This window comes from Amblyomma mixtum, chromosome 10 (genome assembly GCF_055824585.1).
Source record: "Amblyomma mixtum isolate Tamu chromosome 10, ASM5582458v1, whole genome shotgun sequence".
Classification (NCBI taxonomy): Eukaryota; Metazoa; Arthropoda; class Arachnida; order Ixodida; family Ixodidae; genus Amblyomma; species Amblyomma mixtum.
In genome coordinates, this window is record NC_143021.1 from 17,395,222 (window position 1) to 17,420,819 (window position 25,598).

The 25,598-nt window shown below is 50.7% G+C and overlaps 1 protein-coding gene across 4 annotated transcripts in view; it reads left to right on the forward strand.

The window, feature by feature from the left end:
• The window catches only part of LOC149325235 (solute carrier family 41 member 1-like), a 43,715-nt gene extending 25,648 nt beyond the window's left edge, over window positions 1-18,067 (forward strand). For all 4 annotated transcript variants that reach the window (XM_089563178.1, XM_089563179.1, XM_089563180.1 and 1 more), the window contains exons 5-9: window positions 4,138-4,282; window positions 6,777-6,850; window positions 8,022-8,156; window positions 14,394-14,542; window positions 17,290-18,067. In XM_089563178.1, the coding sequence (XP_089419304.1) occupies window positions 4,138-4,282; window positions 6,777-6,850; window positions 8,022-8,156; window positions 14,394-14,542; window positions 17,290-17,505 (719 nt within the window). In that variant the 3' untranslated portion in view covers window positions 17,506-18,067. The remainder of the gene's footprint in view (window positions 1-4,137; window positions 4,283-6,776; window positions 6,851-8,021; window positions 8,157-14,393; window positions 14,543-17,289) is intronic.
• Window positions 18,068-25,598: the final 7,531 nt, after the last annotated feature.

The window sequence follows — 25,598 nt, forward strand, 5'->3', positions numbered from 1 at the left end:
CTCAAAACTGTTTCGTGATCTGACTGCCCTGCTTGCAGAAGGCATAGCATGAAAAATGACTTCACCGATTTTCATGCAGTTTGTTGGATTCGGTTCCTTGACAAATTCTTTATGCAGTCACTCCCTGTATTTCTGAACTGTTTTATGATTTTCTCACTGTCAAGAAATCGACATGACATAATTGAACGCATTATGCAAGCGTTTATGTAACATTCTTTCTAGAAAAAATCAGGCTACTAAAAATATTTAGAGAATGTGACGGCATCAACTATTCCTTAGGGTAAACCTTAAGAGTGACTGCAGGCTACTACTATGTTTTTTGTAACGTCAGGCATTGTGAAATTTCGTATAGGAATGAAGAATATAAAATTTAAAATTAAAAAATCTAGTTAACATGTTTCCTTGAAATTTATTATTTAAGCATTAAGTGGCCTTTCCAAGACGCGCGTAAAATTTTGTTACTCTAAACCTAGAAACAAAAATTATCTGATCTCCACGTCCCCCTGTAAACCCGTCGTCATGAACTGAACTGGATCCACTCCAGGACAACACGCTTTCCCATATGTCTCCAATTAACGCGCTTCTTTGCCAGCTGCGGCTACGTTATCTGAGCCAAGTGCCTAATCTATTACGCCCACTTAACTTTCTGCAGCCCCTTGGTACGCTTCCCTTCCGTTGGAGTTCACTCCGTTACCCTTGACGACCTGTTTATCGGCCTTCTCATTACATGCACTGCCTAAACCCATCTCATTTTTTTTATTTCGACTAGGGTGACATTAACTCACGTTTCTTCCCTTACTCTCGCTACACAATGCTCTCGCTACAATATGTTGGCCGATCTAATGAAGTCGTGGAGAGGGTGGTGGTGTGGTCCCTGCGTCCGCGCGGTATATGACGAAGTATTGTCCGACGAGAGGCTCGCTGCCGTCTGGGATGGGGATTCTCGTCAGCATTATCGCCAGCTTTACATCCTCAGCAGGTGGCGGATATCGACTTCGGTATACCGGGATTTGAAGAATCAACACCTGGGGTGTGAATGTGAGTCTCGAAGTTGAGGCCAGTTTCGCGTTACGGCAGCAGTGCGGGCATCCTCCTCGAACCTAATCTGCAGTGGTAAGACCGCGGGGAGGGTTACCGAACACGAAGCGATGAGAGCACGTGTGCGGCGCCGGAGGTGCTTCTTTCTCGTTATAAGGAGGGTGACACCATCCAGACTTAGGAGCTGAAGCAACGACGCGGTTGGTATCGCTTGGCGTGCCACAGAATCTGCACGTCTTTGGGAACTCATGAGGTCACCTGGGATCCACTCATTGACTACGGGATGTGTGCCGCCAGACGATGGTGGATATTTTGGAAAATATCTGAGCTGCCACTGACGCGTCGGGGTAGGCGTGTTACTTGAAGGGCGTTGGTGCAGATGAGAATGCAGGTAGTAAGGATCTTGGGAATGGCGGCCAGAGAGCAAAGCGCCGCTTGAATAGCAATCAGCTCAGCGCAGAAGGAGGAGACGGTTGTTCCTACGCCACCATTGTCGGCCTTGTATTCACGTTCGGATTTCCGTGGGCCTCAGAGATGGCTTCACTACTTGAGTATCAGCAGGCGAACTGGCTAGGTTTGGGAGCCACCGGACTGTTTGTGACGCTATTTAGCTTTAGTTTGGGGTAGAGATGGCTCCTCGAAGACAGCAAGTGTGGAGAACGGAATAAGTACGGTGCCTGTGTGCGCTGGATAGCTGCGTAGTTTAGTTTCAGCTGCGAGTTTTTTACGTGTGACCAGTACCACTGGCATGCTCACGCGCCACTTTCGGTTTCTTCTTCGCCGTTGCAGAGGCACCACCTCGGTAAAAAAACCACGTCACTTTTCTATGGTCCTTGCCGTTATTCGGCGAATGCTTCCCGCCAAACAACGAAAAGAAAGTTGTGGAGGAGGCGTTTGCTATAGAAAGCCATCCGTCGAACGAGACTCTAGGTGGAATGGCCGTTCATGTTGTTCTCGCTGTCTGCGGTAACCTGTAAGACACGCCTTGAAGGGTTTGTTTCGCGGTGGCGAAGATAGAGGCACGCTACACGAAATTTGCTTAGGCATGCTGTAGCCTCGACTGCCCGCCTTTTAGGGCGCTGCTTATCGTGCTCTCGCAACGCGGATGCGTGGCCGATTTCTGTCTGTAGCCTCGCTCTTCGGGGCTCTTATGACTAGAGGAAAGTTACATATCAGAAATGCTCAATTAGCGAATCGCGCACATCACGAACAACTCGTCACAGGGATGGCTAAGTGCAGGAAGCCTTGTATTATTCCGCCCGAACAGGCGGTGCCTTGTATAGGCGTGCGCCAAAATCCACACAAATGTGTCTACTGTATAGGGTTACGACACTGACCCCGGCCGCGCGGGCAGATAGATGGACACAAATGTGGTTTGCCAGCTTTATTGGTGCTGTTGTTTACAAGAGGACCCTAGGGCCAAACGTAGACTGTGCACGCGCAAAGCCTGGACTTCAGAGTCAAATTTTAGCCTCTGATGCCTTGGAGAGTTCTAAGGTGGTTTGGGTTTAGACACCCTAACTGTGGCTGGAATTCCTGATAAACAAGCGAAAAAAAAATGTGTCAACTAAACGCGATGAGCAGCCCCGTGTCTGTACAATGACCTCCGCCTTCTGAGACGTCAGTGAGAGGAGAAATCACCGAAATAATGCATGGCTGCTGCAGTGGTGTCGTTATTGAAAAGCACGCCAGTGCACAGGACACTTTCTTTCTTCTTCAAGTCGCCCCTGGTGCGATGCAAGCGGTAGACTTCAATCCTTGGCACAGCTTAACCTTTGCCAGCGGACCCATGACATGGTTAGGTTGCGGCAATAGTGAACTGGAAGACACTAACTGCGAGTGTATCCCGTTCTCCTCGGCGGCTCCTTCTCACGCCTGGGCGCCAATCGCACCTTGTTGGCCGAATGAAGGCCCTCCTCGACCTTGACGCCGTCGTCACCCCGAGGGGCAGGCGAGCACTGCGCAACATCCCGCTCAGACAATGCCGGCGCCGCCGCCGCCTGTCCGTGCGACGCCAGCTACATCCGTCTCGATTTGCCAAGCCACCACCGTTGATTGGGTCTGGCGCAACGCGCTCCCCCCTCGGAGCCCGATCGCGCCTCGGGGGAAGTGCGTGTTTCCATCGACTGGACACGTTCCCGCATGATGCACGCGCAGAGGGCTGAGGTCACACATCCCCCAATCTTCTCTGCACATGAGCTTTGGCGGCCGCGGCTAGGCGTTCACAGAAGCAACGCACTTTCGTGTTCACAGCTGGCCATTGGGGATGTCATCCGGATGGCCTGGGCAGTTGACCCCGACAATGAGCCTGAAAGGATTTGTAGTCTAGGTCCCTTGCAACAGCAGTGAATCGCAGCTCCTTAACACAATGCTTTCCAATGCTTTCCAATGCTTTCCAATGGGAAACGTTTTGGCATAGAACTGTGGAGCCGACATAAGCGGTCTTGCCAATATGTGCCGCACGTAAAAGAAATAAAATTCCTAATTTCTGAATTTGGTGCCACAAAAATCAGCGGTCTTGGAGGCAAGCACAGCCAGGGGGCTCCGTGCGAAAGCCGCCCTTGGCTCACTAACGCAATATGTTTTAAGGCGAAAGCCTTTAATGGCTCATACTGTCGTCCGTTAACACAGCGCGTCACACGCGTGTAACTCGGGAACTAAAATAGATAGAATAAAAGAAATGGCTGCTTCAGATAGGGGAGGGAAAAATGAACCTTGTAGCCAAGTTTGATGAATGTAGATTAATTAGTTAATTAATTATGGTCAAAAATGTCGAAATTGCGTCGAAATAGCGCGGACGTCGATACAGCCACGGGAACGGTGTGATGTCACATCCACCCGAATCCGTCACGGCATAGTGAAAATTGTTACAGAATGGTCGGAAAAACGTAGGATTTGTGTCAAATTAGATGGAAAAATGTGTAATTAAGCGTAATTAACACTTAAGGTCCCCGAAAGATGTATAATTTGGGTATCGATATAGCCACGGGAATGGTGTGACGTCACATCCACCGGAAGTCGTCACGCCATAGTGTCCTCGGCTTTCGCCTTTCAACACTTTAGTTGCCAAAGTGTCCTTGCAATATCTTGTACACGCAGCGCGGCCCTGGATCCCCAGCCTGTTCGCCGCGGCGGTGGTGGTGCTGTGCCCCGCCTGGGTGTTCCTGGCGCGACGCCACCCGACCTCGAGGAAAGTGCTCACCGTCGGCTGGTGGCCCATCATCGTCGCCATGATCATCTCCAGGTGAGCGGCATATACGCGGCACGGGAAGGGCAGAGAAGAGTACGCAGCCTCCACGTGGTCTGAACAAGTTTGTGGGGCATCGCTTGCGGCCCATCTCATAATATTCCGGCACTGAATTCGAAGGCACAGCCGGCAAAATAAGGGGCTGGACTCTATTAGCTCTCTACATGGGTGAACGGCTATTTCCCCCCTTGTCGCTCACTTCAGCGGTCGTGACAATCCGGCGTAGGATGCCAATTCTGCCGTTCGATTCCCCGCATTTCTTTTGTACTCCATGCTGGCATCTGTGGCCTGGAGATCTTTGGTGCTTTGCAGCACCGTGGCTCCGAGCACATGTGGGCTCTGCCATCCCATATGGCATGGCCTTGCGTGGCATCTAGCTATGTCCGAGCAAAAGGTGTCCTCATGGCTGAGTCGATGCCGTTCGCTTATACCTTTAACCGCTACCTATACTTCCCTTGACAACATTTATTTTTCTATCCACATAGTTTTAGAGGCCTAGTTTATAGAGGCGCAGAGAATAGATTCGGTTAGTTCGGTTTGCAATGGAATAAGGCGACGATAACTTTTTTATGAGCATGTACAAATATTTAAAAGAAATTGTAAGGCCACAACCTGGGTATTGTCAAATGGGCACTTCAGTGTTGAAGGTTTACATAGTGTTTATTTTCAAGGTAAACATGGCTACAAAAGCACACAAGCACAAGCACACCGGAGCCCTTCACTATGGCGTCCCTTATAGCCTGAGTCACTTTTGGGATTTTAAACCCTCATAAACCATAAACCAAACCAGAAGCACACAAGGAACGGTATTGTCACGGGTGACAAAACCTTTATGCGTGCAAATGACGGAGGACGTGCTACCATGCAGGCTAACCGTTTCCATACATATTATTTACTGCGCCCGCTAGCTGGCAGAACAAAGCTCCCTGTTTAGGATAGAGATGGCGCCAAATTCGCCTCAAACACTTAAATCATTTCCAGCTATTGCATAGTCCAAGAAAATGCCCTGAACTCTCAGTGTACACAATCGCGCGCATAGCCCCTTGAACGGTGAAGGCACCTCGGTGAAGGCAACACAGCACATTAGCGCCGGCTTCTCGCGGGTGGCATCCGGGTTCAGCATGTACAGGGGAAATCGTCGGTCTTTTCCTATCGTCCCTCTTCTTTCTTGGAAGGAAAGGCTTGCTTTCCTTCTTTATCGCGTGTCGGAATTTGAAAGCAGAGGTAAAGACAGGGGACAGCACAACAGTACACGGCTGTCGTCCCTTGTCTTCACCTCTGCTTTCAAAATTCAGTACGCTGCACCAATTAGGCAAACAGACAGTTTTGCTAAGCCGTACTTCTCGCGTCTCTCCTCGTCTAATAGAGGCCCTTGTACTGTGCAATGTCAGTGCAAGTGCAAGAACCCCAGGCGGTCGAAATATGCGGAGTCCTTCACTACGGCGTCCCTCATAGCCTGAGTCTCTTTGGGATGGCAGGAAAAATATAATTTTTATGGGAAGCACAAATGCGTAAGCATCGCATAAATCGCACAGAAAAATTGTTCATTTCAAGAACGACTTGAGGAGAAATATTACTTCTCTTGCACTAACATTTTCGATGCACGTCTTTGTGCAAATATGTGAATCTGTGAAAGAGAACAAAAATATTATGCCAGTTGATATTAAATCCCTTGAGTGATGTTATTCGTCGTATGTTACTTTCGGCTTCACAAGGTCCGCTAATCTAAATCCATACAAGTTAAGAAAAATTGTTACGAAGTTAGATCTCCATTGCCAAGGTCCATCTGGGGTAGCCACAGTTCTAAGTGTGCACTGATAACGCGGAAAAATGTTTGGAAAAACTTTACGCACGTCACTTGTACAGTCTGAGTCAGTTTGTGTTCCGAGTGTAAATGGGGGCCTGACGTCGAGGTACTCTGCTATTGGCTCAATTCAGCTGCGGAGCTCCTTGTAGGAACCTTGGATCAAAAATTCAGCAGTGGAGTTAGTCAACTGTCACCACAGTATCCGCATTGAAAGGAGCTGATATGCGTTGTTCAAAACGAAGGGGTGGCGGAGAACTTGCTAGTGCTCTGCCATTAACGACGTGTCTGTTTGTAAGAGGATTCTAATATGAGCTAGTTGGTACATACTTTCTACGAAACAGATTAACACAGCGCAACGGAACGAGGACAAGATAGAAGAAACACGAAACACAGGACGGGCGCTGACTACCAACTCTCTATTGCGTCATAAAAACCAGCACAATAAAGAGTTGGTAGTCAGCGCCCGTCCTTTGTTTCGTGTTTCTTCTATCTTGTCCTCGTTCCGCAGCGCTGTGTTAATCTGTTTCATAGATAGTTTCTGTTTGGTAACTTGCACATGGCGGCCACCGGGCATGCGTATAATCCGGCTCGGTGCTCCGTAACCAGTATAGTTTAAAATCTCGCTCCAAAGATGCGGTGAGACGCGTTCGCGCGCCGACGCTCATTGCTTTTTCCCCCTTGCAGTGTCGGCGGCTACATTCTCGACCTGGCTGTCACCACCTTCAGCGGGCTGGCCGTCTTCCAACCTGTCATCAACGGTGAGCACAGCTCTATGGCTTCCGGGCTGCACTTTTGTGTCTAGCAGTCTTGAGAGCAGAAAAGCAGACTGAAGGGTTTGAAGCGGAGCGCGTGAGAGCTGCGGCTTGCCGTTGTCGCGGCGTCAACTGCTGAGATGGGAGGATTTCCGGCCGCTAGATAGATGAAAATGTCGCAACCTTTTGCAAGGCGATGAGTGGTTACTGGTAAAGACTACGTTAAAACCGAACGACAATAAGGATGCCATCATGTTTACGACCGGCCAGTTTCTTCGTCTATTTGGACTAGCTCAAGCAACAGAGAGCAGGTGAGCGAGAGAAACTATGAAAAGTAAACTCACCGTGACGGACGCGGTGATGCATGGTACTTGAGACAGGAAACAATACAGCCTACAATGACAAACGCAACGGAGGAACGACGCAGGACTAGCACTAGTAGGACGCGAGAGCTTGTCCTCCGCCGTTCTTCCGTTGTGTTTCTCTTAATAGGCGCTACCGTTCGCGCCTATTCTATTGTTTCATTCCTTCCGCCGTTTCCTTGCCAGTGCAGCGCTTCGCTCCACTGTTCTCGGTTTATTCCTAATAAACATCACTCCACCGACTGAATTTTGTAAATTAGCAAAGCTTGAAATCCTTCATTCCACAGCCGAAATTTTCAAGGCCGAAGGTTTTTTCTTGGCTAATTTGCGGTTCCTTTCAGAATAACACATCACAGTATATTTAAATCCACCTTGATAAGCCACCAAGACACCGCCATAGCATGAAGATTCCTGTGTCACTTTCTCATAATGGTTGTTTTGGACACACCTTCTGTTTTGAAATTTGAAGTAGTGGAACGCGCTGCTTGACTCCACTGTGAAAAGTGTGAAATGTGACTCCCCTCTTACGATGCTGCTTTTTTGAGCAGCCTGGAATAAACACTCTCCGTTCGCTCCTGGCTTCACCCTGGCTTCCTTCAAACCCATTAACACAACTATATTATTAGCATAAGTTGTTGGTCAACTTATGAGGGCCATTTGCTTTGATTTTGGTTCAATGCATTGTGCATCTTTTGTTGGATTCTTCACGAACGTGCTTTTATTTTCAGGTGTTTTATTCCAACCATGTAACAGCCAGCAAAGGGCGACACTGTCAGTAAGTGTAATTAAACGAAGCTGCCCGCTCTCGCCCGCAGGCGTCAACGGCAACCTGGCGGCGATCCACGCGAGCCGCCTGTCGACGTTGTTCGCGCAACGCTCGGAGCTGGGCCGCCATCCGGATCACGATAAGCACCACTGCGTCGACCCTTTCACCGGCCTCTGCAGCAGCAGTGAGTGGGTTTTCTCTCTGGGGAAGGGGGTCACCGCGCGTGAGGAAGGTACGGTTACCGGATGCAGCGATGCGCGACGCTGCAGATCTTTGCGGCTGTGACGAGTTTGAGCGTCGCATTAGTGCTAGAAAAGCAGCGGCTGGAGCTAGTTGGTTGTAATATCGCGATCAGAACTTTACAGGACACGTGTCTGCTGAAAAAAAATAAATATTTCGGCGCGGTCATGTAATCCTGTCACCTGATATGTGTCAAGATGTGCCTAATGTCAAGGCCGGGTGCTCGTGGCGCAGTCAAGTTGTCATAGGACAGCTTTTACTATGGGCTTCTTGCGATCATGTACTGCATGATGGCGAAATAAAGATGCTGTAATAACTTCCCCACTCTCTTCCGTTGTGGCTACGGGCCTTCAAAGTGTGCATAAATAAATAAATTGTGAGACAGGAGACAGAGCGCAGGATGGAGCGAGCTTTAATGGCACCCGCAAGTATGGCGACCAACCCTTCGAAGAAGAAGATGATCGATGATGATGGATATGTACAGATGAAGACGAAGATCGCATGTTGTGCTTTGAGCGATGATGATGGATATGTACAGATGAAGACGAAGGTCGCATGTTGTGCTTACACTTTCTCCCCTCGCGTACGAAAGCGACCGGCCCGGGCGCAGATTAGAGCTCAGTAAGGCGACGGGCAAAGGGTTTGAGGCGTGAAACATGACCAATCTCGGCACCTCGGCAACGACGATCATTAACAGGATGAACAGGGGCAACGCGATAGTTCACCGGGGACGTTTGTTCGAGTACAGTATACGGACCAATATAACGGCTCAAAAATTTTTCACACAATCCCGGGGTACGCACTGGAGTCCACAGCAGTACCTCATCACCAGGGTGAAAAAATATGGCACGGTGGGAGAGATCATAGGTGTTTTTCCGGGAGGCTTGGGAGGCGTCGGTATTCAGGCGGGCAATGGCACGGCAGTAGGTAAGACGAGAAGTAAACTGTTCGTGAGAGAGTCTGGAAGAGGTTGACGGGGCGGAGAAGAAAGACGCTTCGAGGGTGAAGGTAGGTTGACGTCCATACACAAGGAAGAATGGGGAGAAGTTGGTGGTTCTTTGCACGGCACTATTGTATGCAAAGGTAACGAAGGGAAGCATGGTGTCCCAGTTGGTGTGGTCGGGCTGGATGTAGGTGGCTAGCATATCGGACAGCGTGCGATGAAAGCGCTCTGTGAGCCCATTGGTCTGAGGGTGATAAGCTGAAGAGGTTTTGTGCACGGTTCTGGAGGCGTGAAGAACTTCGGCAAGGATGCTGGAGAGGAAGGACTTGCCGCGGTCACTAATAAGGACACGAGGAGCTCCATGGCGCAGAAGGATGGCGTTCAGGAAGAAGTGGGCGATCTCTGAAGCAGAGCCGGAAGGAACAGGGGCCGTTTCAGCGTATCTAGTTAAGTGGTCGATGGCAGTGACGATCCAACGGTTGCCCGTTGGTGTTAATGGTAAGGGACCGTAGAGGTCAATCCCAACGACTTCAAAAGGGGAGAAAGGACAGGGGAGAGGCTGTAGAAGGCCCGCAGGGGCAGACGTGCTCCGTTTACGACGTTGGCAAGAGATGCAAGACGCAATATATTTTCCAACAGCGGTTGAGAGGCCAGGCCAAAAGAAACGGCGCTTGATGCGGTCATAAGTTTTCTGAAAGCCTAAGTGGCCAGCCGGGGGATCATCATGAAAGGCCTGCAAAACTTCTCGGCGAAGAGAACGGGGTACGACAGGGACCCATGAGTCACCGAAGGGGCTGTAATTGTGCCAAAGAAGGATGTTGTCGACTAGCTTGAAAGAGTTAAGTTGGCGACGTAGGCGGGCATTCGGTGGCCGCGTAGCACCGCTCAGGCGGTCGATAAGAGTCCGGCAGTAAGGGTCGGCCCGCTGCGCTGAGGCGAGATCGCCAAGACTGGGAGCTGGCATCAAGTCAACGGGTGCGGCGGTCAAGGTTGAAATAGCCGTCGAAGGGGTAGTTTGGCAGTTTGAGGATGCGGAGGACACGGGTTGCGGATGCGGAGGTTGGGTTTGGGCGAGGGGACAACGAGATAGCGCATCGGCGTCCTGGTGTTTCTTGCCCGATTTATAGGTGACGGTAAAGTCATATTCCTGGAGACGGAGAATCCAGCGGCCGAGGCGGCCGGACAAGTTTTTCTGCGAGGACAACCAGCACAGGGCATGATGGTCAGTGACGACTGTGAACTGGCGGCCGTACAAATAAGGGCGAAATTTCTGAATGGCCCAGACAACAGCGAGGCACTCTTGCTCAGTTATCGTGTAGTTCTGCTCCGCTGCAGTCAGTGTACGACTGGCGTAGGCGATGACTTGCTCGCACGAAGAGTGCTGCCGCTGCAGAAGAACTGCACCAATGCCGTGTCCACTGGCGTCCGTGTGTAAAATCGTTGGAGCATTGTCGTCGAAATGTGCTAGTATCGGATCAGATGTGAGAGCCTTCTTTAAGGTAGTAAAAGCGACCTCACAGGCCTCAGACCAAACAAACGGCTGGTCAGCGCAGAGGAGCTTATGCAAAGGGGCCGCAATAGAGGCAAAGTTGCGTATGAAGCGCCGGAAGTATGACGCTAGCCCCAGAAAACTGCGCAGGTCTTTGACGCGCGATGGGCGAGGAAAATGCAAAACTGCAGCCACTTTATCGGGATCAGGCTTTACACCCTTCTGGCTAACGACGTGACCGAGTACCTTGATAGAAGTGGAAGCAAAGCAACATTTCTTGGTGTTTATCTGAAGGCCGGCCTCAGAAAGTGCGCTTAATACTTCATCGAGACGAACAAGGTGTTCAGAAAAAGTCGAAGAAAAAATGACTATGTCGTCGAGGTAGCATAGGCACGTTTTCCACTTCAGGCCTCGGAGAACGGTGTCGATCATGCGCTCGAACGTGGCCGGAGCATTGCATAGGCCGAACGGCATAACGTTGAATTCGTATAATCCGTCAGGAGTGGCGAAAGCAGTTTTTTCCTTGTCGGCCTCATGCATAGGTATTTGCCAGTATCCGGATCTTAGGTCGAGACTAGAGAAAAATTGTGCACCTTGGAGACAGTCGAGGGCGTCATCAATCCGAGGCAGCGGATAAACATCTTTTCTAGTGATCTTGTTAAGGGCGCGATAGTCAACACAAAAGCGTACTGAGCCATCCTTCTTTTGAACGAGCACAACAGGCGAAGACCAAGGACTCGAAGAAGGGCGTATGATGTGGCGCTTGAGCATGTCGGCTACGTTATCTTGAATAACCTTGCGCTCACTAGAAGACACACGATACGGGCGACGGCGAATGATGCCCGAACCATCTGTGTAGATGCGATGCTTAGCTGCGGTGGTTTGGCTCAAGGTTGTTGCCTGGGTATCGAAGGAAGCGGCATGCTTGGTCAAGACGGCAAGCAATTCATCTTTTTGAGTCGGGGTTAGACCGGGGCTGATAGCAGCTGAAATAGATGCAGAGGCAGAGGCAGGGGTCGAAAGAGCGAAGCTTGATGGGGCAGAGGAAAGAACGGCCACAGGTTGAGTGGTATCCACAGAAGCGATGGCTGTGCCTTGACGCAGAAGAATAGGTTCCGGCGTAGTGTTAAAGGCAGTCAATAGTGAAGACCCATTGGTGAAGCGGAGCAGGGACGCGACGAGAAAGATGCCCCTTGAGAGAAGACGGGGGCTTGGTGTGACGAAAACGTCCCCAGCGTTGACGTGGGCAGAAGCAACAGAGAGGACATCGTCGCAGCCGGGGTAAAGTACATGATCAGCGGTGGTAACCAGATGATGAGAAGGCAGGACAGAAATGGCTGAAAGGTCGGATGCAGAAGCCTGTAGAGTAGGGGGACAGCAGGTAATTACAGCTTGCGCAGAGTGGAGGAAGTCCCAGCCGAGGATGAGGGGATAAGCACAGGAGGGAAGCACAGCAAATACTATGTAGTGCAGGATGCCGTCGATAGTGACTCGTGCCGTACACAATCCGGAAGGACGCATTGATTCATCATTGGCAGCACGGAGAGAAGGACCACTGTAAGGGGTGCGCACCTTGCGAAGACGAGAACATAAATCAGAACTAATTACAGAAATGGCGGCGCCCGTATCGATCAATGCTTCAACTACAGTGCCTTCAATGTCAACGGTTAACATGTTCGATGGCTGTGCAGGAGGAATTGAGAGGGCGGCGTGCGGTGCAGTTTTACCTCCGGAAACTGCACAATTTAGTTTTCCGTGTGGCCAGTTGTCTGGGAGGATGGTGGACGTAGAGGCGACGACGAGCGGCGGAAAGGCGACGGGGAGCGGCGGCGCGACGGCCTGTCGGTCGAGGAGCGGTCCGGAGAGGTAGAGGGATAGGAGGGACGATAATTGGTAGGGTCAGCAAACGGTGGGCGGTAAGCGTACGACGAGTGCGGAGCGTCTTGGGAGAAGTCCCCGTACGATGGGCGACGAGGAGGACTGGAGGCAAACGCCGGACGGTAAGCAGGTGACGAGTACGTAGCTCCGTTGCGAAAGTCTGGGTACCACTCGCGCTCGTCGCGTTGACGCCGACGGCACACACGGGCAACATGCCCGCGAATTCCGCAGTAGTGACACACCGGCCGACGTGCAGGCGGACTCCAAACAGGACACATAGCGGGGCTCGGGGACACAGAGACCGGAGTTTGCTGTACGGGCTGTGGATGCGACGGGTAAACAGCAGCAGGAGGCGTCGCAGCAACCTGGGCATAGGTAGGCACAAAACGCGGTACAGGTGGTTCCGCAGCCAAGGGGCGAGTGACCGAAGCGAGCTCGTCTTTGATGAGATCACGCAAAGGCGAGGACGACGGGGCTGGAGGCGGGTGGGAATCAACTGGCGGTAAGGTGGAGCCATGCAGTTCCTCCCGGATAATGGAGCGAATAAGGGAGCGTAAGTCCACGTCGGGTGAGAGTGGGGTGTCCCAGGTGTCTTTTAATCGAAGCGACTGAAGGTCGTCAAGACGATGGCAAGTTGTTCGGATGTCTTGGACTGACGTTGGATTCTGGGCAGCAAGCGTGTTGAAGGCAAATGACCCAAGCCCTTTCAGAAGATGACGTACCCGATCGTTCTCTGACATAGCGCTGTCGACACGTCGACACAGGGCAAGCACGTCTTCAATGTAGGATGTGTAGGACTCACCGGGTAGCTGAACGCGCGTATCTAGCTTTTTTTTTGTAGACAGCGGGGCTTGCACCAGATGTGCCAAAGATTTGTCGTATCTGTGCCGAGAAGTGAGCCCAGTCCGGGATGGCATCTTTGTGGTTGACGAACCAAGTCTTGGCCACGGCAGTGAGGTAGAACGACACGTTTACAAGTTTCATCGCTGAGTCCCAACGATTATAGGCACTGACCTGGTTATATTGGTCGAGCCAGTCCTCGACATCGTCCCCACGAAGACCAGCAAAAATGGGAGGCTCGCGCTGGAGTGTGGTGATGGTCCAAGTGGGGTGTCCAGAAGATTGGGAAGAACCGGGTTGGCTCATCATTGCTGGCTCCAGACGGTTCGAATCGAGAGGAAGAAGAACGGGGGGCCCACCGGGAGTACGAGTGGTGTTGTCGCTGACGGTAGCCATCGGTGCGGATGGTACGAGCAGGTGGCGACCGGAACGTAGCTGCAGTCTGGCGGCGGAGAGGACGCAGGGATCGAGAGCACACTCCACCACTTGTGAGACAGGAGACAGAGCGCAGGATGGAGCGAGCTTTAATGGCACCCGCAAGTATGGCGACCAACCCTTCGAAGAAGAAGATGATCGACGATGATGGATATGTACAGATGAAGACGAAGATCGCATGTTGTGCTTTGAGCGATGATGATGGATATGTACAGATGAAGACGAAGGTCGCATGTTGTGCTTACAAAATAAATAAATAAATAAATAAATAAATAAATAAATAAATAAATAAATAAATAAATATCAATTGTCGTTGCGCACGTCATGGTTCTATTTTCTGCCGACACACAACTTGTACGCCTATCTACGTGGCCATTTGTGCTTGCAGAGGTACGGTACAGTTGTGTGGTACAAGTGAGCTGTATTGGTATCTAGAAGAGATCGCTATCGGCGCACACATTGCGCACATGCGGGAAAGTGGAAACTCAGACGTAGAATGCGTTCGCGTATGAAACTGGTGGGATCGAATGCGTGTGCCTGCGAGTCTGAGTTGTGTGGCGTGGCTGATCAAGCGTCGCTCCTCTCCTCTTCCGCAGACCGGCAAGCCCGGGTGTCTCAGCTGCTGCTGCTGCTGTCCGTGCCGGGCCACGTGTGCTACGTGCTGCTCATCTTCCTCATCAGCGACGCCCACGTGAGGCTCACCGTGGGGCTGGTGCTGTCCTACCTGGCCGCCTCCCTCATCCTGGTGAGTAGCACCTTGTGTAGGGCGTCCTTTGGTCCGAGTTGATTTGACGGGGTTGGCTGCTCGTGTGCACTGTTAAGTCATCTTCACTGTGTGGCTTCTAAGGCGAAAGCCTTTAATGCCTCATCGTTGTCAGCAGAAGGTCGTCAGCAGAACGTTGTCAGCAGAGGTGTCACGCTTTTTCTAGCCAAATCAGAAAAAAATCCTTATGCACGATGGGATTCGAACCACCATCCTTCCGTTCCGAAGCCGAGTGTGCTAATGGCTACGCTACTTCCTGCCAACGCATATGTAGTTTTCCTTGTCTAGGACGCTGAAAACTATTTGCAGAAAGGCGTCGAATCAGACTGATGCCTCCCAAACGCCCTTCAGTGTCTCCAGCATCTAAGATCCACAAACAGAGTTGCACTAAATAACATCTTAACCAGACATCAGTGACACAAGCAGCAACACCGCGCTAAAGGCTTTCACCTCACCGCACTTTAGGTCAACAAAGTTCCCCCTGAATTTTTTCGCCTCCTGTATGAATGCCACTGTCCACTTGCATCCGTTAATACAAATTATGACCACGAAAAGGAGCGTGTAAGTGCTCGTAGAAAGAAATGGCGACAAGCAGTGAGCAGTGAAAAAAGTATAGATGTGAGGCTATGAAAACTCTACATAACCAATGGAGGCTTTGTAAATCGTCAACCTTGTACAGTTTCGTCTGGGACAGCTTTTTCATTCCTAATGAATCATGACTACGAAAAAATAGGCAAGGACTTGGGTCACAGACCTAGAACTAACACTGAGCTTAAAACATTATTCCATTCTTGCTCAAGCAAGGACTGTGGTTGAGGCTGCCTGACTTCGTCTTTTATATGCAACAATTCTTAACACAAATTTTAGGCACTATACACCACTTTAAACCATGCTACCTGACATACATCCTTCTGATACACTATAATCATGCACAGTACACTCATTAATCTTAGGCCTAATACACCCGGTGTTGATTTTAAAATGTGCCATATTGGCTGTGCGGGCCTATAAACCTTGTGTCTGGCGCTCTTTTGCCTTTGATGAGCTTGCGCCAAAAAAATTAAGTATCATCGTCATCAAAGCATTATTCCATGCTGCAGCCAAAGGCATTTCAACAAGAGGCGGAAGCAATGAAAAGGCACACGACAATCACAAGGCAGTTACACAACGACGACATGTATGATTTTCTTTCGAGTCTGGATGTGTGATTACTTTTTGTGTTTGGTTATCATGACCTTTTTCTTATTGCTTCCGCTTCTCGTTTCGTTGGTGACCTTGTGAACATGGTCAAAAGGTTACCGACACAGGGAATAGCTGAAAGTTCAGCGGCAGACCTGTGCCACTTCATCTGTCGCCGGCAGACCTGTGCCACTTCATCTGTCTCCGGCAGCCGTAGCGCGTACAAGTTTCCCTGTGTCAGCCTTGTCTCCGAAAAGAAACACGCTCTTTAGCGAAGCGCCAGGATCACGGCAAATCAGCCGACCTTTAAGACAAGATAAAATAAGTTAAGAATTTATTGCGTACATATTGGTTACATAGATTCAGTATACAGGCGGGGGTCCCAAAGTCAAGCGACTGTCACGGGACCCCCGGTAGATTAATAGTAACTTGAATAAAAAACAAGCAGCATCACAGACAGGTACAATTAGCAGTAATAACAATGGTAATTTAAATAAGTAATATTTATATAGTGAGAATGAAATAGATTAGCAGGGCGAAAAGCAATCAGACAAGCAAAACAAGAATAACAACCCACTATAAATAATATTGTACAAAATACAGCGTTGCGAAAAGACATATAAAGAAACAATTGAGAATACAAGGATACAGTTGTCAAACCACAAAAATCAAAGTAGAAATTTCTAGCAAATAAGTAAGGACAAAGGAGGGAAGGGATGGAAGTGGATCGGCTATCTGTGAAAAGTGCGATGTGCATGGTAGTTTAATGGTATTTATTTTATCGATAATTGTAGATAGCTCAAGCCACAGTTATTATAGCGACGAGTGATTCGTTTCACACAAGAACAACTAAACTTCATTAACTGCGTTAGCGTTTTAAACTACGTCAGTTGTGTTTTAAATAGTCTGCCACAGCCTTTTCAAGCATTACTTCTCTCGATTTAAGCCCATAAAATTGATTTCTCAACATTTCGCACTAACTAATCGCACTGAATAACGAGCAGTGTTTGACATCATCGTCAGCACAATTTCCACAGCAGAACAAAGTCTCTCCCATATCCCTCCCATTAACCCTGACCTGTTCCACCTGCGGCCACCGTATCCCCGCAAACTTACTAACCTCATCCGCCCACTTAACTTTCTGCCGCCCCCTGTTACGTTTGCGTTCTCTGGGAGTCCAATTCGTTAACGTTAACAATCATTGGTTATCTTGACTTCTTACTACATGGTAGCTTTGTTTGGGCTGGTTGGTAACTGTTCTTCGAAAATATAGCGCAAAAAGGTCACGGAGGACACAGAACTGGACGGGACAGGCGGGAAAGCTCCTGTCCCGTCCAGTTCTGTGTCCTCCGTGTCCTTTTTGCGCTATGTTTTCGAAAAATTCGTATTACTTGCCCCGCCCATGCCGATTTCTTAATTTCAGCTGTGATATCAAGTGGCATTTGAACCATGACCCACTTTGCTCTCCCCGTGTTAGATGTATTGCCGCTGTTGCCCTTAACCCTCGTTTTTGAACGAAGCAAAGCTGCCATTGTTTCTTTCCTCCTCAGCTGACCGTGCTGCTGTACTTTGCCCGCTGCGGCGCCTACTGGATGTGGCGGCGCAAGATTGACCCGGACAACGCCCTCATCCCGCTTCTCACGGGCTTCGGAGACCTGTGCGGAACGGGCCTGCTGCTGCTCGCCTTCCTCTTCCTGCAGAGCGTCGGGGACCCCAGCGTCGACGGCTTTGTGAACCACCACGCTGCCAACGGCACCGCCACCTGAGGGGACAGCGCTGACAGCTGCCACGTCGCACACGCGCTGGAACTCGCGGCGCGCCGACATCCCATCACGGCCGCTGCGACGGTGCGCCCGCCGAGTGCCGCTAGGACTAACGTGGCTCGCACCGAACATTCGACCTGCGATTCGATGAAAACCGACCTGCGAAGAAGAAAACGGAACCTGCGAGTCTGCTGTATTCGCCATAACAGTCCTCGTGGCTGCCTTTTGTGTATTTTACCTTAACGGGACCTCTGGGTTAGCGTCCTGTGGGCTGCGAGAGAAACCTTCCGGAGTCTGTTCACATGCACGCTAGCGCTCGGCCCGGTGCACCTGTTCCGTCCGCGTCCCCTGGGCTGCTCACCAGCCCTGTCCACCGGAGTGGACTCGGAAGCGCGAGGATCGGAGCTCTGGCAGGTTTCGCTCCGGAAGTGCATCTCCGCAAGCAGTCCCACGTCGACGTGCTGTGAACCTCACGACAGATGCATGATCTGTTACTGACATTTGACAATGCAAGCGGCTGCTTGAACGGACTTATAATTAAATCTTGTATCTACTTGCCACCGTTCCTAATGAATGTTTTATTTCGAACAACTTCTCGAATCTATGAAAAGTTCTGAAACAAAAATTACGGAGGGAACTTAAAACTAGTTACGTGCGGAAGCATGCGCGCGGGGTGTTTGGCTGCTGCAATGGCGGACTTCTCCGATGCAGTGGCCAGCGAAACTGGTCCGTCCGCGCCGTTCTGGATTCGAAACCCTATTCGGAAGAAAGTTTACATTTCCCTTTCTTTCCTGGCGATGTAGGCACTGCCGATGACGTCATGAGGTTAGGTCAATTTTGGGTCCGTTTCTCGTGTACGGAGTACCTGTTCAGATTGATGAGCCACATGACGCTTTCACATTAAAAAGGCACGTTCACAGCTTGAAACACTTGCAGGGGTGCCGCTGTCAGATTATCATCATGGCCATTTCGAACGCATGTCCCATAATTAGGAAACTTCTAACAGCCTCGCAGCAGGGGGATCTGGGCAGGTCCCTGCCAGATATGGTGAGTTGGGACACCATGGCCGCGAGTATTTACGGACGCTGTCCTCACATGTGCGCAAGTGTACCCGTGCACTCACATGTCCACTCATATGTGGACGTTACGATTCGGTTCATCCCCGTCTGTTAGTGCGTTTCGTTTGACCATGTCCGGGGAAACGGGAATCTTATTCGTTGAATTGACGCCAAGTGCAGTCACCTTCAAGGTCCCTCGCCAGAGAGAACACGCCCCTTTGGACCCAGCCCCTCGTAGAAAGCACACCCGGGCCATCAACCGGTAGAAACCGGTGGTCGCCTTTTCCTGTCGTCAGTCTTTCTTGTCTTTCTCACGTCTCCTGTCTTATTAGTTCGTCGTTTTTCATTTTCGCAAGAACTCTGCTTTCATGGCTTAACAAAACTTGGTTCGGATTAGTTTGAAGGTTTAAGCGTTTCAAGGCTCCCAATGTGACTCAGGCTATGAGGGACGCCGTAGTGGTTACAGCCACTGGGGCTGTAACCAACATTGGGTTCTTCTTATCTGGATATCGAGGTGTCTTACTTCAGTGGACGGGACTTGCTATCAGGTTTTTTCCTTCCTTAAAGGGCAACTCCGGTGTTTTTTCGATGCTCACAGATGTCAATGAAATTTGTATCAGACATTTTTCTTGGTGTCAAGATTGCTTCTGCCAAACAGCACAACTGAGAGCGTTTGTTTGTTTTTTTTTTTAGAGTTATTTTAAAGGTACCGATACCTCCCCCCCCCCCCCCCCCTGCACTCGCGACTTGCTCTGCCCAACAGGAGTTTTTTTACGGTCAACTCTGTGCTCCATGACCTCACAGGCTGGCGAGTAGCAGAAGCAGATGATGGTGACACTGCAGCGGCCCTATTCGTCATAGCTTGATATCGAGAGGACTGGAGTCAGCGCAGTTCCGAAGAATACATGTGGTTGCGCCTGGAACTGGGCTGGGGGACGGCTGCGCTGATCGGAACAGCCTGTCAAAGCGCAGACGGGCGTCAGCTCGCTTGCGAGCAGCATCGTGGGTTCGTCACCTTGTAGTTTTATCTCGCACTTAGTGCACTGAGGTCCTTGGAGAAATGAGTGGTATAGCTGATGCTTTGTTGTGGGACCTACGAATCACTCAGCGAAGAACAAGTTATTTACCACAACATTCCCAACGACAAAGGTACGCGACGAATGGATTCATGCAGTCCGGCGCCTCAACTGGCCCTCGAATTCGCGAACGCGAGTGTGTTCAGGAACATTTCGCGTAGGACTGCTGCCAAAACAAGGCTGCTTCTGATGGAGGAGTTTGGTCTCGCGAATAGCGGGCGATGGTTGAAGTCTGATGCTGTGCCGACGCTTCACCCGTACGCGACGCCTGCTAAACCGGCGGTATGCCGAGGGGCCGCAATGAAAAGGAAGCGAGCAGAGGTAAGTAGAAAATAAAGCGTCTTCGTTTAGTTAATTAAACCCGACTTCCTAAAATTACAGCAGGAAGCGAACCATAGCCAAAATTATTTAGGCTAATTGAGGCGGTTGAGTACATAGGTATATCGACGCAAAAAAAGGGAATGTCGACTAGCAGTAAAGTTCAATCGGTTTATGTCCACCATCTCGTAGTCAAGGTGCAACATTGGGAACAACCGGTGGTGACAGATGCAAGCAATCCTGGGCAGCAGATTGTGTACAGCGGCGTTCTGTCGACAGCACAGCCTTTAGTCTCTTAGCGACGGCTGCCATGCCCTCATGTGCACCTCTAAGGGCGGAGTAGGATTGACTAATCTATAGGAGGTATTCACTTGACCTCATCCGCAAGGGGCTCTAGCGGCCGGCGCGGCATTCGCCATGTTGGTGGTCGCGCGCGCGGCCGCCGCAGCCAGCTGCAGCGTTAAAATAGCTGGTGATGTGTGAAATATGAGTGAATTTCGCGTCTCGCCACAGATAATTACTGTCCGGCCCGTAACACCGTGTTACTGAGTCGGTGTTCCGTGAACTGCGCGAAGCAGGTAGGGCGGCCACGCTCAAAAGGTTCCACTTTGTGAAAAGGTCTACCCGTAGGAAAGCGGAGGCGCCGGCGCGGTGTGAGATGTACAGGACTCATGGTTGAAAAACAGCGCACAAAAGACTAGACACAAGAGTAAAGGAGACGACAGGACAAGCGCTGAACTCACAACTAACCTATACCATGAACCTATACCAACTCGCCCAACTTAACGTTCTACTATGTACAGGACTGCTGCCGTGCGCTGAATTCACCGTTATCGAGGCCCACCTTGTGCACGGCTTAAGTTTGCTGGCAGGCCAAGGAATTAAAGCATACAAACATATGAGAGGGTGCAATTACTTGGAAAACGGGTGAGTCCAAGGGCCGTGCTGAGGGTGCCGACATCCGAGGTGCCGACGGCCGAAGTGCCGTTTTTGGAGAGGTGAGTAATTCGAAGGGTCTGTTCACTTAGCTGTAGCTTAACTTGTCATTTATATCTGCTGAAAGTGACGTGTTACTACTGAATCTAGCGGAATGGCTGCACACTGCGTTGCTGCGAAAGCGCGAGACGTCTTGTGCCTACGAACCTGCGCTACGTAGCTACAGTCAAAACTGCAACACATTCTCGCTGAGTATGCCGTTCGTGCAGCGATCGCGTGACAGTATTTGTTTGACCGTTCTGTCGTGTAAATAAGGAAGCTACGCTTTGCCTTTCTGCTGAAAGACCGTCCGAAAAGGGTCAGCAGTTCGCGGACTACAGGCGCTTGAATTATCAGTTTCTGCGGCGGCAGTTTTGGGATTTCGGTAATTAATCGTGCTGTTTATCCACGATGTGCCCTGCATGACTAGCTGACAGTTATCAACTGATATTAAAAGCTGCAAGTCGTGTACATTCTTGCGTGCAGTGCAGCCAGCCAGTTTTGCTGCCGGGTTGCTGCAGGCGGCTCGGTTATATCACGGCACAGAAGAATTCTGCTACAAACTTCATGCAAAATAAGCGTTCCACAAAGATAAGTGGTCGCTCCCGCATTCAACAACGTTCAAATATGTTACGGATCACTAACAGGTCAGGCCGGGTACCTCACGGCGCACCGCGACACTGAACGAGACGGCGTGAAAGGACCGCAAACATGGCGCGTTTGCCGCGACGACGCTCGCGCCGTCTGGTAGCGCGGCCTCAGTGAATAGAGAGTTTTAGTATAGCGTTAGCGTAATAGCGGACCTAAGGGAAATTACGTTAGCGTGCCGCAAGCAACTTATCCTCACAGAGAGTTTTAGTATAGCGTTCTGAAAACGTTAAACGCCACCTGCTTGACATGGATGCGAACGGTCCTTCTAAAATGGTCGACACTGCCGCTACCTTGCCAAAATATAATATTTCCGAGTTTTTTAAACGAATTATTACTGTAGTGCTTATTTTCGTCTGCAAAATGACCCCGAGATTTAAATAAAATAAAAAAAAAACAAATGTAAAGAAGTGGCGCCATCTAGTCAAGGCAATGTTAACTACAAGCCGTTCGAGCAAGAATATTTGTCATCACATGACGTATAATGTCAAAAAAACTATTTGAAATTTAATATAAACTCGCTTTACATCATTTAAGTCCATAAAACACTGTGAAAAAGCTCCATATCTGTTTTTGTTTCGTTCCGGACGTTTGTGCTAGGTTTCGGCTGCCTTTCGGGCAGTTGCAGACGGTAGCAGTGCAGCTGGAGGTCCCATTAGGCTTGCGCGCTCCAGAATCGAGAGCGAAGCTCAAAAACTGGACTGAATGGCAGCTTATACTTTATCGTCGAAGCAAGGTAAGTCATAGCGAAAAGCAACTACACCAGTAGTTGCCGGTCAACGTGCCGACCGGAATCGCAAGGACTGCTGAATCGGCTGAAGCGGGCGGCTCTCGCTTGGGAGGACGCCGCCATGTTTTCCCGCTAAACACGCAAAAGCCGCACCGCTAACTTCTGAAAATTGCGTGCGTCCGCTAACGCTATTTTACCGTTAGCGTTCTGCGCATGCGCACTTTGGACCCGCTATGCACGCAATTACGCAAAGCCCGCAATACTAAAACTCTCTAATACCTCCTATACGTTGGACCATTCTATAGTCCGAAATTGATGTGAGTGAGTGAGTGCTTACCCTCCACAGTCGTGTCGAAGCGCGACGCCCTGCGTTCGCTCAGCCTCGCCACGGTCGCGGCGGGTCGTCGGCAAATAAGGCGATTCGCCGCAGCCACTACCTGATGACATTGAGGAAGAATAACTTGTTTTCGATGCTTCCTTCAGCATGATGCTCTCGCAGCGGTTCGATTTTCACGCAGCGTGACATGGCGGCAGCAGGCCCATGTGGCTCGCTTGCCATTCTGTTCGTCGTCACTGACGTCACGTAAAACAGCCTTCCGGGCCCCGCGCGTTTCAATTTAGATTCAAGATTTTGGAGCGAAAAGCTCCACTACGAGGGTCGGAGCCGAACTTCGCGTGAGCCGGTGCACAGATTTGCCAGTTCTGCGCATGCGCGAAACCCAGTGACGTCACACGTGGCGCAGGTGGCCGCAGCTGTCGGCCTGACCTTTCGCCGCAGCCGCGCGCTACTGCGCATGGGCGACACCGATACCGCTGCGCGCGCTACTCCTATTCGCCACCGCTTGACCTTTCGATGCAGAAGCGCGATACTGGGCTATAAATGCGCATGTCAGAGAATAGGCGCTCGCACTCACCATGGAAGGAGAAGCACCCAGACGTGGCTGTAGAATATCTGCCGGTCCAGAAGTGCTAGCTTGGGAGCTGGCCGAAAAGCAGCGAAGAAATGAAAAGCGCAAAGCTAAACGTATTGCCGAAACGCCAGGAAACCGGGCGGAATGCCTCTCAAACCACGCGTAACTGAAGCTTTTCGCTCCTATATTCAGACTTAACCACAACTGAGCCACTGCCAAATTTTTTGCTTATTTTTATATATTGTGTGCGTACTGTACAAAATGAAGTGCGTGCTATGAGGAGAAAGCCTCCAGAAATACAAATCAATGATTAACTGAGAACGGGAAGAAAAATGGCCTGGCTTAGCTTATGGTTAAGCCTAGGATGCGAAGCATACCGCCGGGGGAGGCTGCGCGTCCGCAAGCGAGCGCACGAGTTGAGCCCCAGCTTTCACAGCTGTTGTGACGTGAGCGCCCCTAGCGGAAGGAGCGGGAGTTAGGCCGCCGGTGGAGGCTGCGCGTCCGCAAGCGACCGCACGGCTGTTGTGACGTCATATCACGTGGTGCGCCGATGTAGGTCAAGTGGTAGCTACGCGGCCGCGCTCGGCGCAGCAAGGAAGAGCTCGGTTGTGCGGCTAGTATGCTTCGCATAAAAAATCAGGGGGCACTTTGTCTAAAGTGCGTAGAGGCGAAAGCGCTTTCCGCAGCACTTTCACTGACTCTGTGGCACTGGTGACGTCGCCACTGGATGACATCACACATATGCAAGTACTAATTACGGAGTAATGACAAATTAATAATCAATGGCTAATTACTAATTAAAGACTAAATACTAGACTGCTAATTAACGACGCTTAAGCTTCGCCTTTAGGAGTGGAACGCGACAAGGTGTTGTAGCGCAGCCAGGGAGTCCACGAAACGCCACCACCCGTTCGGCGCGATGCGTTGCCCTTTGAGCGCAGCGCTTTTAAAGGAAACGAAATGGAGCAGTAATTCTCTGTCATCTCGGTGGACACCTGAACCGCACCGTAGAGGAAGGGAGGAAGTGGGAGTGAAAGAAGAAAAATAAAGAGAGGCAGTAATGAAGGAAATAAAAGTTGTATTTAAGGAAAGGAGATTACACAGTAACTGTCTCGCATATCTCTGTGCACACCCGTCATCCGTTTGCAGAGGAAGGTTTATGGTTTATTGGGGTTTAACGTCCCAAAGCGACTGAGGCTATGAGAGACGCCGTAGTGGAGGGCTCCGGAAATTTCGACCACCTGGGGTTCTTTAACGTGCACTGACATCGCACAGCACACGGGCCTCTAGAATTTCGCCTTCAAGAAATTCAGCCGCCGCGGCCGGGATCGAACCCGCGTCTTTCGGGTCAGCAGCCGGGTGCCGTAACCACTGAGCCACCGCGGCGGGGCTCAGAGGAAGGGAGTAAGTCAGAGGAAGGCAGTAAGTCGGAGTGACAGACGAGGGCCCGTAATGAAGAAAATGAAAATTGTATTTGAGGAAAGGACATTACTCACTAACTGTCTCAGACTCGCTCCTCGCGCATGCGCAGTTGGGGCTCTCCGGGGCTCCGCGAAATCACTCACACCAAGCGTAGTGTTGCTTCCGCAACAAAATCGCTCGGAGAGTCTACGAGGACTCTCGAAATAGCCCCTTCGCCGCCCGAAGAGAAAGCGGACGGGTGGCAGGGAATCTACTACCTCGATTGACAGTTGTGCGTCTCCGTTGTGATTGCGATTTTACAGGAAAGGAAAGGCGCACATATCGGTGGACACCTGAACCACGCTGAGAGGAAAGCGAGGAAGCTTGTAGTAAAGAGAGGAGACAGAAAGTTTGGTTTGGTTTTATGGGGTTTAACGTCCCAAAGCGACTAAGGCTATGAGAGACGCCGTAGTGGAGGGCTCCGGAAATTTCGACCACCTGGGGTTCTTTAACGTGCACTGACATCGCACAGTACACGGGCCTCTAGAATTTCTCCTCCAAAGAAATTCTAGCCGCCGCGGCCGGGATCGAACCCGCGTCTTTTGGGTCAGCAGCCGAGCACCATAACCGCTGAGCCACCGCGAGAGGCCGTAATGGAGGTCTGTGTCTCCGTTGGCGTCGCATTCGTTGACCACAGCAGCACACAGACGCGTACATCGCAGGCGCACGGCCGGTACGGCGGTACTCTTCGAGCGCACGAAGCGAGCAGACGTGTTTTTTGCAGCTCCCGCTGGCCACTGGAATTAGGGAGCCCTCCTGCCATTAGGGGCTCCCCTCGGTGGTCCCCGACCAAAATCGACCACTCCCTGGCGGCCCTCTAAGACCACTGAGTATTTTTTTTACCGCTTTTTGCGGTTTTTCGCCGCATTTTGCGGTTTTCGGAGTTAGAAGAGGAGGACGAAGGAGAAGAGGAGGACCG